Here is a 12,076-nt window from a genome sequence, read left to right on the forward strand (position 1 = left end):
AAACTTAATTACCCAAACAAACTATATACACTTTTCCCAAAACCAACGCCTACTCTGTCTGCTTTAAATATGATCAAATTTCATGCACCGAAATCAGCTCGAAATCCCCAGTGCTTTAATCTCTGTTTGTCAACATTGCTGGCTTACTGTGGAGAGAACATGCAGACTGCATGAGAGAGAATCCCAGCAAAGGGACACGTCTGTATCCCAGCCTTCCGAACATGCATCCATGTTTTTGTCAGGGAATTAGCAAGCAGGGTTAAAATTCACTGCTCACGTTGTGCTAATTTTCTGTTCCTGCCACAAACACTTGCAGACACTTTACTTCGCCATCTGGATGCCATTAACAAGCTACCTGTCATTAAGGGGCTCTGGAACGTGCAGTGGCAGCGTGCCATCGCGCGCGGCTGAGGTGCGGCCTGGAGCCTGTAACATTCTGGTGCCGTGTCTATACTGGGCCACCAGGTCTCAACTGCAGTTGGACCGGTTAAAATTCTACTGGCATCCTCCTTTTGACTGTCCAGTTTGTCTCTCTGTCACTGTAGGACTCAACAAAACCAGCACATTCTCCTGCGAGGCTCATAACTACAAAGGGGTCGCCACTTCAGGTTCAGGCCTTGTGACAGGTAGGTATCTGGCACGAGGAGAGGGCAGCTGGTTACGAGCCACGGCTAGGGGAGGGGGGCACTGTGTTCTAACCCCCTTTTGTTCCTTCCTATCCCCCAGTCATACCATCCCAGCCTCGGAAAGTGCACACCACTCAGGTTACCAACACCAGCTTACATGTATCCTGGCAGCCCAGCTTTGGAGGGGTCCATCCCATCACAGAGTGCTCAGTCCAGGTAGGATGAATCAGGAAAATCCCCAGTGGTGAGTCAGGACCCAGCAGGCTGAGTCAGAGTTAGAGTCAGACTGGCCTATGTATGGAGAAGCATTGTACTCTATCGTCATTCACGGTCCCGGCTGCTGAAATAATGGGGAACGTTTTCTTAGAAAGATTTTGGGTTTTTTTTTACAGCAAGTACTCCCTCCTGAACCCTCCCCCTCTTTGGCCCCCCTCCCCAACGTGCCCTGCAGTGAAGGATCAGGTTTCTCTACGGGAGAGTGGACCTCTGGCTTTAACTCCTGCAGTGCCGTTATACACATCCCCCCACCCATTTCCCTGCTAGGGGAGAGATGGACAGAGCGTACGCGCTCTCCGTGAGAGGCCCCCTCAGCCCGCCCATGAACGTCTGGTTCTGATAAATCTGTCCCCTCCACACACCCCACACTTTTTTCATCCCCGGCCCGGTAGGCGGGAGAGGAGGGCTGATTCAGCGGCTCGAACAGCAGAAACAGAGAGAAATGTTAATCTGGGAGTCGGTCGTGTGGCCGGGACAGAAACGTTACCATGTTTATAGTGGATAAGTAAACAACGAAAGAAAAAAAGAGAGTTTCTATCTGATATCGTAAAACATGAGGTGGGGGGGGAATCTTTGAGTCATGTCTGTGCGGAGTCTGTGTTTACATGTCCCGTTCTCGAAACCCCTGACATTTCTGAGTCATATCCTCCATGTTTGAGCGCACGAGCTCGATGATGGGGGAGAATGAGGATAAGTGGCCTTCAAAGTCACCTGGTCACCTGTGCCGCTCTTACCAGCCCCTGCTTAGTCTCCCATGACGAGTTTCTCCTAGAAGTGAGATGACGATGGTCTCACTCTGTTCTGGAGGTGCTTTCTTTACAGTCTTTTACACATGTATATTCCTGGATATCTGCTCTGGAACAATTCAGATTAACTTGCTCGTTGATGAAGAACACAGCAGGGCTTGAAGGATACAGAACAGGATAAGGTTGAGATGTCATGGGCCTTAAATACTCTGATGGAAGCCTGTTGTCACATTTAAATGGGTCAGTGACAGTTCATCTCTCGGTCATAGATGGTTTGACGAGATTTAAGACCATCACATGGAGACTTATGATAATCTGTGTTTCAGGTCGTGCCCTTTGAACCTGCCCTCAACACACTACCCAGCTCTACCGGCTATCAGCAGGATGTGAGTGACACGCCCTCCAGTCATGTGATCTCGGACCTGGAGCCGCTGACGGCATACGGAGTGCGGGTGGCTTGCCGCAGTAGTCAGGGGCAGTCTCCCTGGACGGACTGGGTCACGCTGAGCACTGCAGAAGGGGGTAGGTGGCGGCCGTCTTCAACCAGATTCCGTCCGCGTAAATACGTTTATGGCTGCGGCAGGAATTGTGGGAACGAGGCTCGCATGTTGGTGGGTTGACGTGCTGCTTAAACGTGGAATTTCTCCTCCACGCTTCTTCACACCGTCTTTGTTGAAAATGGGAGGGATGACAGGAATGGGATTTTAAACGTGTGGGAGAGGATCTGGAGGAATGGAAGAAGTGAGTAAGTGTCGAGAAGTGAGCATAGCGCCCCGGGGAAGGGGCCGGCGGCCATGCCGTCAGCCACGCGGTATGTCTGGCCGAGCCGACTCCGTCTGTTAGCGTTTCCCACCGCTATTTGCCGAAAAGGAACTCGCTGACATGGAAACTACCTGCCCCTTCAGCTCAGCTTATCCGAAAAAACACCAGACAGGGGGAGAGAGAAGCAGATGAAGCAGGGCCTGGACGGGTAGAGCCTTGTTAACCATTAGCTGCCCTTTGTGACGGCATCAGTTGGCTCTCTGTCTAGGAGCTGAAGGGAGCCTTGCTCAGGTGCTCTTCCAGCGGCTGGGCCGATGTGGCGGACAGGCTGTCCGGCCCCTACACACAGACAGCAGGCAAGCCATCCAGGGGGGGCAGTCAATGGCTGCTTTTCCTCATTTCTGCTTTGAAATGCCCTCCTATTACACCGTCAGCATCTAGGATTTATGTCAATTCGTCCGTACAAGAATCTGCTATGTGTGTGCAGGTAGAAAACAGACCCTGGGCTCCGTTTCACTCACACAGTGACCTGGTTTGGCCTCGAATTTTAACATTCATACCATGCTCATTCCCTCCAAATGCCCCCTCCCCAAGCATCGCCTACCTGCGGCTCTCTGACCCGCTGAACATGACACGCATACCACAGCTATCCTTTTCACTCCGTCTTTCGTGCTTTAAGACTGTGGCCCCAGGTGGCCACTATTTTAAGCACAAAAAAAATGTTCTCTAGAAAAAGATTCGGCACCAGCGAAGCAGCCTTCAAAAACAATCCCCCGAAATTCCCAGCCTGACCCTCTATTTGAGAGAGAGAGAGAGAGAGAGAGAGGCGAGACCAGTCCGACCCAAGAGCAACCAACAGAAAACTGTTTCTTGGGAAGATTTCTGCCCCAGTTCTTGTACTCCCTTCCCAGCACCAAGATTAATCTAATTGTGTCTAACTGCCCCAATTACTCACTTGTACTGTTCACTGTGGCTCCAGACTGACACTGGGTAACTAAGCCAAAATAAAGGAGGACAGAGCCAAAAAATGTGTTTCCTATGGACAGCAGGTGGCGTAGTGGTTAGGTACCCAAGAGGTCCAGTTGCTCAGCGTGACTGCTCGGCCCTGCCCCCGGAACGCTCACGCTCTTCCTCCCCCGCCCATCCATCCTCCCTCGTTCTTCCCAGCCTGTTTGTTCCCCATATCTTGTAATTCTTCTTCCCAATTCCTTCCCCCAAGCATTGCTGATCCATATTTCGGTCCTTCTGGTTGGTTTGGTGCCTTTGTTTGGTGCCTGCATATTGAGGGAGGTGCAGAGAGCGGGGGCGTCCATGCTACTCGCTGCCGCCTGAGGGCCGGAGCACATATGGAAGCGATCAGCGCTTGCCGGCACGGCAACACCGTCAACCCCCCCCCCCCCACCCCGCGCCCCCATCACTGAGGCAGATGAGGCCGTCCCACAGGCCGCGTCCGGCTGTTACCCGTCTGCTCTGGACAGTCTGGCATTCCCACCTCTTGTTTTTCTTCCTCCTTGGTTTGCGCCTCCAGTCTTTTGCATCATTCAGAAAACGAACCACTTCCCAGAATGCCATGCTGCTCTGACACTCTATTCAGGCCCTGTTCCCTGCACACAGCTGCCTCACAGTTTAAACTCCCTTAAGCTGTTTTGCTAAAAGTGGAATTCTGCTGTTCCCCATGTCCACGGCATGACCCAGATGTCGCCCGGCTCTTTCTGAGGCGCGATCGTCTGGATCAGATCTCTGGCTTTTATCTATGTTCCGAGCCCCCCCCCCCCCCCCCCATGTCTGAGCCGTAAAGAAGATGGGCGTCACAGATTGGGGGATGGCCTCTGCGGTGGGCGGTACTCTGAGGTAACCCGACTCATGCTGATCCCTGACAGTGCCGGACTCTGCCCCGGAGAATATAACCGCCATACTGAACGGCACCGACGTGGTGGTGAGCTGGGCGGAGCCAACGGGCAAGCTGAATGGACGCCTATTGGGATACCAGCTGGAGTACAGGACCCCAGAGATGAACCAGGTAGGGCGCCCACGGCATTTGACACGTCCCCACCAAGCCCTTTGCCTCCTGCTTGCATCATATAATGGTGCTGGAACGGCACATGTTATTCTGAAGTACATCAGAGCAGGCTGGCATCTTTGTGTTCCAGATCGTCCTGGATGTGGGGCTGTACCACGAGCTGCCCATCAATCTGTCATCCCCCCTGTCCAACGTGTCATTCCGGGTGTGTGCGTACACGGCGGCCGGCCCGGGCCCCTGGAGCGACCTGCGCACGCTCACCCTCACACAGCCAGGTATGCGGGGGAGGGAACGGGGGTCGGCTTTGGATCGACTTAATGCACAAGATATCAGTCTAGAAGCACCAAAATGAAAACGTTCTCTATCTCTCCCACAGCGATGGGCGAGTCCAGAGGTGAGTGGATTTCATTTTTTGCGTTAACGCACATCGAAGAGCATAAACGTGAGGGTGTGGATTTCTCACATGGGAACGCACACACACACAGACGCGCGTAGATGCACGATAATCAGCCAAGGGATCTCACGCTGTTCTCTTGGCATCGTTACTTTCTTTTTGAGTGTCTGCGCGGATCTGTATGGGTGTCTTGATAGACTAAACAAGACGCTAAGGAGGGGCCAGGAAAGAAGGGGGCGGGACTCTGCAGGGCTGGGTGGGACGGCTTGTTAATATTCATGAGAAAGAGGCTATCATTGGATTCAGGCTGGCGAATCGAGTAGCGAACATAGTATGACAAACAAACAGTAAGTGCTCCAAAGTTCCCCGACATGAAAAGCATACCCACAGGAAGCACACGTTAAATATATCGACAGCAGAAGCGGGAATCGGTAACATTCTACAGAAGAAACACAGAAGCCTCTCCATTGCCTGTACACCAAAGTGTTCTGTCACTGTTTAGCAAGGTCAAGCTGCTGGTGAGCAGAGAGCATAATGACACAAATGTAAAACCTGAATATTACTGGAAAGGCCTTGTTCTTGTACCTTAACGATGCCGTAAAGATGGGGATGAGTGCAAAGATTGGGAACATAATTAGACTGTACTGGGTTAGAGACCGAACACCAGATTCTTTTACCCGCCCAGAAGTTTAAGCAGGACTGTGGAATTGCTCTAATAATCACAATACTGAGCTGTAAGAAATGCAAGTTGTTTTCAGTTAGGAAAATGTGTCTGACATTTGCAAAAGGCCTTTATGTGACTAACAGCTCTGGGGACTGGGAAGAGTAGCCCAGCGCTGACCTCGCAGTGGCGCTGCGTCCATTCACCTCCTCCACCCCGTCCTTTCAGGCTTGTCCTCTTCATCAACCCCCTCCTGGCAGTGGTGGTATGTCGTCATGGCGATTGGCATTACCGTGGCGCTGGCAGTGCTGGCGGCAGTCTACGTGACTAGACTGCGGCGGAAGGAGACGCGATTCGGGTACGAGCGAGCCGCGTCTCCCGCTTATGTGCATAAGGGCGTAAGGATGAGAGGAGCCTTCCTGGGATCATGGAAACGGTGGCAGATTGCACACATGGGAAGGGGCGGAGTCAATGCAGCAATTGGCCCACACCCTTTGATTACCACATCAAACATGCCATCTGTATGACTGCAAGCATTCAGACCATAAAATCAGTGTGTGTGTGTGTGGGTGTGTGTGGGTGATGAATATCCGGTTTTTTTCCATTATGGAGATCAGAAACTCAATTTAATAAAAATCTGTGATTGTATTTTGTTTTTTATGGTTATGGTTTGGGCTGGGTAGGGGTTAAGGTTGTCATAGTTAGCATTAGCATAAAGATATGTTTACCTGACTGTGTGTGTGTGTGTGTGTGTGTGTGTGTGTGTGTGTGTGTCACAGGGAGGCGTTCGAGCCCATGATGGAGCGAGGACAGCTGGTGGTGCGCTATCAGGCCCGTCGAACCTACAGCCGCAGGAGTAATGAAGCCACACGTGAGTCCTCTGATCGCCTGCCCTGACACCCGCCAGTCCTGTCTGGCAGAGAGAGTGACTTTCTGTTTCTGTAATTAAATCCAATTACTGTAATTAAATGGATACCCGATTTAACCGAATGAGCGGTTTATGAACGATGTGCGGAGGTTCTGGTGAAGTCAGAGAGGGCATCGCCTGAAGGACACAGACTGCACATTGTCAGACTGTCACACCTCGTCGACACACCCATGTTTTCCTGTGGTGCCTTGTGAGTCACCAGAGTGCAGCCCGCAGCCTGGCGTGTGTGGATGCAACCCAGCACAGACCAAACTGATCAGCTGCTGTAGGAGACTCTGCTTCCTGCAGCCTCTGATTTATGGGCTAGTTAACTTTAGACATTGTTGACCATCCCTGCATTCAAATTGATTCAGTCAAGGACGGGTCTCTGTTTTGACACAGTAAGCTCCTCCCTACCCACCTCCAGTGCCCCTCACCAGACAAATAGCTCAGGTTTGTGGGTTGTTACATTTACAGACAGTTATTGTTTTTTTGGCCCTGACCAAGCCACGTTTGGAAAACATCTGGAATTGACCTTGTAATCTGGGCCAGTCATAGGCGGTTGGGAAATCCCTGGCTTTCGGCCGAGGCCCCTGTCCCAGTAAGACGAGCACCGGTGGTCATGTGGATACACATAGCCTGAAGTGGACAGTCGACCTGCTTTAAAATAAGTGCAGTGGCCTGTGTACGACCGTAAATGGGCTCAGATCCTCGGGAGCTGGGAAGCTGAGCTGCGCCGCTCTGAGTGAGATGTGGGAGAAGCAGGGAAGGTGGAGAGACAGTTGGCAGAATATTGGCCCCCCCTCTTGTTTTTCTTTCTGCAGCTGGCTTTTTGCATGAGGTCAGTGGGACCATGCTCATTTGATCTAATCAAGGTGTAGCAAAAACAGTACATGGTCCACAAGAATCCCTTCCAGAGTTATGTTGTGTCATGGGATCTGGGAGCTGATAGGATAATGGAATTTCCATCCCATTACTAGTGCTGGGGCTGCGTGGGCTGGGGAAGTGCCAGACAACCTGTTTTTCTCAAGCAGGAGTTAATTAACTATGCTGATTTTAGGGTTTGAGTCACGCTTACACTAAAGGTGTAACATCATCTTCCCCAGATCTGAGTCCTTGGGTTGGGAGATGTGCAGGTGTGTAATACAGTTTCAGAGCCAATAGGAGGTACACTCTTGGGTGTGTTCACCGGCTTTGCAGTGTGCTGATTGGTGACCGGTGACTCTGTCCACGTCCACAGTGAACCGCCTTGGCATCAGTGAGGAACTGAAGCAGAAACTGCAGGACGTGATGGTGGACAGGCACAAGCTCACCTTGGGCAAGACCCTAGGCGAGGGTAAGGTTTGCGGGGGGGGGGGGGGGGGGGGATTGGAGGGCCCAAGTTAACATTTTTTTAGGAAACCTAGAATTTTGAGCTACACCCCTGGTCCCATGTGACTCCTTATTTGTCTCCTTCCACAGGAGAGTTTGGGTCTGTTATGGAGGGCCTGCTTACTCAGGAGGAGTCTGTGCTCCGGGTGGCCGTGAAGACCATGAAGAGTGAGTGCCTGACCACCAGGAGGGATAGAAACCAGCCCCTTGCTCACAGCTCACACCCTCACGCCTTTCACTCCATCTCTTGTCCTCAGTTGCCATCTGCACCCGTACTGAAATGGAGGACTTCCTCCGAGAGGCCGCCTGCATGAAGGAGTTTGACCACCCCAACATCATGCGGCTCTTGGGTAAGAAGGATACTTCGACGATCCAGAGGAACCGATGTTCTGGGTGTAGAATCTGCCCCTGGATCATCAAGACCTCAGCAAATCTCATGATGCCCCTCCTCCTGCGTAGGTGTGTGTCTGCAGACAGTGGAGGGTGAAGGATACCCATCTCCAGTGGTCATCCTGCCCTACATGAAACACGGAGATCTCCACAGCTACCTTCTCTACTCCCGGCTAGGGGACTGCCCTGTGGTCAGTGTCCCACCTAGCTTGTACAAAGAGTGACCGTCACAACGTGTTACAAAGAATCCTGCAGCACTGATGCAGAAACAAATTGTCGCGATATGTCACATGCCGTGAAGTGCACGCTACATTTCATACGTTGACAAGTGATATGTGGTAAATTGGGTTTTTGTGACTGCATTCCTCAAAACAATAGGATTATGTTTTCCGGCTCAGCCAGATAAGGACAGGCTTAGTCACGGCCTTCCAATTTCGTGTCTGTTGACTTGCTTCTCGTCCTTCCAGTTTCTTCCATCTCAGATGCTGGTGAAGTTCATGACCGACATCGCGCGGGGAATGGAGTACCTGAGCAGCCGAAACTTCATCCACCGCGATCTGGCGGCCAGGAACTGCATGTGAGCCCCGTTCCTGCTCTGACAACTAGGGCTCTTTTCCATTCAGCCCATTCATTCCCATGAAGTTATAGCAATTCCATCAGCTTCCGGCACTTTCCGGCCACAGCGCTGACTTTATGTAGCGCAAAACAGGAACCCAGTGTCTGTTTGTATCAGACTTCATCTTTGGATGAATATAACTAAGGAGAGATGGAAGGGAGGAGGACAACGTCAATGTTGGACAGAGATGCTCATTCCCGTAACTTATTTGTCATCGGTGTAACGCTGCCGCTTCTCTCTCCCTCTCTCAGGCTGAACGAGAACATGACGGTGTGCGTGGCTGACTTTGGCCTGTCGAAGAAGATATACAACGGAGACTATTACAGACAAGGCCGGATCTCCAAGATGCCCGTCAAGTGGATCGCCATCGAGAGCCTGGCTGACCGAGTGTACACCACCAAAAGCGACGTGGTAAGCCAATTGGGAATCTCGGGGCTGCAGCAAGGGAGGATGGAATCAGGATATGAGGCGGACCAAGATACCGCCCATGGAATGAGAACGAAACTTAGGGCGTGTGCGCCTGTGTGTGCGAGACAGATCCGTGTCTCACTCCCACTGCATTCTTCTCTCTACCAGTGGTCATTTGGCGTGACTATGTGGGAGATCGCCACCAGGGGGCAGACACCCTACCCTGGTGTGGAGAACAGCGAGATTTATGACTACCTAAGACAGGGCAACCGCCTGAAACAGCCCCCAGACTGCCTGGATAGCATGTGAGTACAGCAGCTGCTGCCTTTCCACTGAAAATGCATCTGTATTCTTTAATAAATCCTACCATTAGTGACTTTATGCTTGAAGCCAGGACCCCTCTATCGCCAGAGAAAGGATCAGAAAGGACATAAATGAGGCTTATAGGAAACTAACAAAGGCAGAAGAGGACGTGCCATTTGGCAGAATTTGGCGGGTGGGGTCCACAGAGCCCCCCTTAGTAGTGGTTACTTTACACTCTTTTTTGACAAGGAAATGCTGGGTCTGGCTGACTCCCTGCATGATGTAATGTTGCCTGTAATGACTCATCGGCAGTGACACGCTCCTCCTTCTCTCTCTCTCTCTCTCTCTCTGTCTCTCTCTCTCCTTCAGCTATGCCCTCATGTTCTCCTGCTGGCTCCTGAGCCCCAAGGAACGGCCCGGGTTCGAGTTCCTGCGCTGCGAGCTGGAGAAGACCCTGGAGGAGCTTCCAGAACTGCAGGACCCCGACGAGATCCTCTATGTGAACATGGAGGAGGCCGCATCCGAGCTGGGCGCGGTGGGTGGGAGGGAGCCCCCCCCAGTCCCCCTGCCGGTCTTCACTAAGGCCTCAGACCCCCTGATGGCTGCTTCTGAGGTGCAGCAGCCTGGTCGTTATGTCCTCTGCCCCCAGCTCGAAACGCAACGCTTCTTGTCCGACTCTGTAGAGAACCTGAGCCTGGCCACCTCTTCCTCCGCACCGGCTCTGCTCCTGCCGCCCGCAACGCCATGTGTGCCGACCCCGACAGCGGAGGAGCTTGGGGAATGTGACAGGCCAGGCAGGAAAGTCCCCTGGCAGTGAGACACCCTCCCAAACCCGTGGCCAGAAAGACTCAATGGACAAACACACAGCTACACACTGCCCTAGAGGACAGAGTACTAATTAGTTTCAGTCTGCACTATGATAACATCAACTCCCTTCTCTTTGCATATCATCAAGAGAAGGGAGTGTATATAACTGCAGAAATAACTGAAAGCTACACTTGAATTGGGACTGATTTCTATCGTCAGCAAGAGAATTGAAGATTTCTGAAAGAGGTTAATGAGCACTGGCGTGGTCACTGGCCTCCTACCTTCAGAGAGGCTGCTTTGACCTCCCCCACCCCCCCCCCCCCAGGTCTGCATGCTCCTTCAGCCGCTGGCTGGAGCACCTTGGATCTTCTGCCACCACAAAGCAGATCTTTTTTGGCTCTAAGGAGAAATGAGAGCAGAAATGAACATTTACAGCACATCAGAGTCAACTTGTACCATGTCTGACAGGGCAGAGGAACTCAGCTTAGAGGTTAATCTCCACAAGTCCTCATCTGCTGATCTCGGTGTTATGGGGAAGACAACGGCCCCAGCCTGCAGGAGCAAACTGAACCTCCTCTGGAACCGGCAGTAGCACAAATGCAGACCCAACACTGAAGTGCCAAGTGCTCATGTCTGGGCTGTTTAAAGTCCAATTTAGTGACTCAAGCACAGTTGCTAATGATTTTTGTTTTCAAATATATTGCACTAATATTACTACACGTTGTTCATGTAATCATATTGTATGTGTACCTCACCGTGCTTTTCTTAATGTCATGTTCATCCTCAACTTGCCGGAATCAAAACCATCATCATAATGAAACAAAGCATCAAACTATGCGCCGCTCGTCAAAATCGGCGTAAGTGATTTGCAGACCGGCCCCCGCCTGCTGCCCGTGGATCACCCTCTGCTGTAACCTCACTTCCTTTTTCCATCACTGAATACTGTGGAGCAATGTCGCCCCCTGAAGGGCAAAGTGAAAATGCTCTTCTCTTTACCACGGGGTGAGGTCACACTCAGCAGTGCCTGCGGCAATCCGGGACCTGTCAGCAGCATGAGGATCAGCCGGGGTTCCTCCCCCTGAAGACCGTAAGGCCCCATTCCGCCTGGCAATGTGATGACCTTCATCCTATGTGTGAACATCCCTTGACCCCTAATTCCAGATTAGTAACCGTCCTTAATCAAAGCTTGATTTCAACACTTGCTGGGCAGTTTTTAAAGGATTTTTTTGTTTGTTTGATTGACAGTCCAAAAATAACACCTATTTCCAAGTGAGGAAAAACTGATGCCAGAGAACAGAATGACACGGGTACAGTGTCGTCTGCAGGTGCACCAAGCGGCAAGATTCCTTTTTATCATCAAGCGCAAGTGATTCATAGACTAAAGATTATGTAGTATTTGTGTCTTTTCCATGACTGGTACCAGGTTCATTATTTAATATTTTTGTATAATTTGGACATACACAGGACAATGCAGACATCATCATCCTCAAGCAGGTTTTGAAAACATGGCTGTGGTCGGCGTGCAGATCTTCACCTACAATGGTGGATTTCCTACTTTGTAAAAGGGCTTTAACATTTTCAAAGTATGCCTTCTGAAAGCCGGGATGTAGCATTGAAATATCAACTTAATGTCCATATTCAGTGTTAATTCTTCCATCGGACTGGGAGAGAGAAGAATTCAGCTGATGTTACTTTTTTTGTGGAGATTTTTACATGTGAAGCGTTGGTTTTTGTATTAAATAAAACACTTAAGAGTGACAAACTCAGGAGTGTGTTGGATAAAATACAG

At 51.1% G+C, this 12,076-nt stretch overlaps 1 protein-coding gene across 3 annotated transcripts in view; it reads left to right on the forward strand.

The window, feature by feature from the left end:
• The window catches only part of LOC125711414 (tyrosine-protein kinase receptor UFO-like), a 28,493-nt gene that overhangs the window by 5,353 nt on the left and 11,064 nt on the right, over positions 1-12,076 (forward strand). The window contains exons 5-21 of one of the 3 annotated variants that reach the window (XR_007383011.1): positions 546-626; positions 727-842; positions 1,975-2,170; positions 4,291-4,430; positions 4,561-4,705; positions 4,807-4,824; positions 5,714-5,843; positions 6,265-6,356; positions 7,633-7,728; positions 7,854-7,931; positions 8,021-8,113; positions 8,223-8,344; positions 8,621-8,730; positions 9,021-9,180; positions 9,346-9,482; positions 9,850-11,374; positions 11,533-12,049. Coding sequence is in view for 1 of the 3 variants with exons in the window: in XM_048980286.1 (XP_048836243.1) it covers positions 546-626; positions 727-842; positions 1,975-2,170; positions 4,291-4,430; positions 4,561-4,705; positions 4,807-4,824; positions 5,714-5,843; positions 6,265-6,356; positions 7,633-7,728; positions 7,854-7,931; positions 8,021-8,113; positions 8,223-8,344; positions 8,621-8,730; positions 9,021-9,180; positions 9,346-9,482; positions 9,850-10,297 (2,162 nt within the window). In the remaining 2 variants the exon portion in view is untranslated. Of the gene's footprint in view, positions 1-545; positions 627-726; positions 843-1,974; positions 2,171-4,290; positions 4,431-4,560; positions 4,706-4,806; positions 4,825-5,713; positions 5,844-6,264; positions 6,357-7,632; positions 7,729-7,853; positions 7,932-8,020; positions 8,114-8,222; positions 8,345-8,620; positions 8,731-9,020; positions 9,181-9,345; positions 9,483-9,849; positions 12,050-12,076 lie in introns of those variants that run through there. The other 2 variants (XR_007383012.1, XM_048980286.1) reach the window with 2 other exon arrangements.

The sequence above is a fragment of the Brienomyrus brachyistius genome, chromosome 17 (assembly GCF_023856365.1).
Source record: "Brienomyrus brachyistius isolate T26 chromosome 17, BBRACH_0.4, whole genome shotgun sequence".
NCBI classification, from domain to species: domain Eukaryota; kingdom Metazoa; phylum Chordata; class Actinopteri; order Osteoglossiformes; family Mormyridae; genus Brienomyrus; species Brienomyrus brachyistius.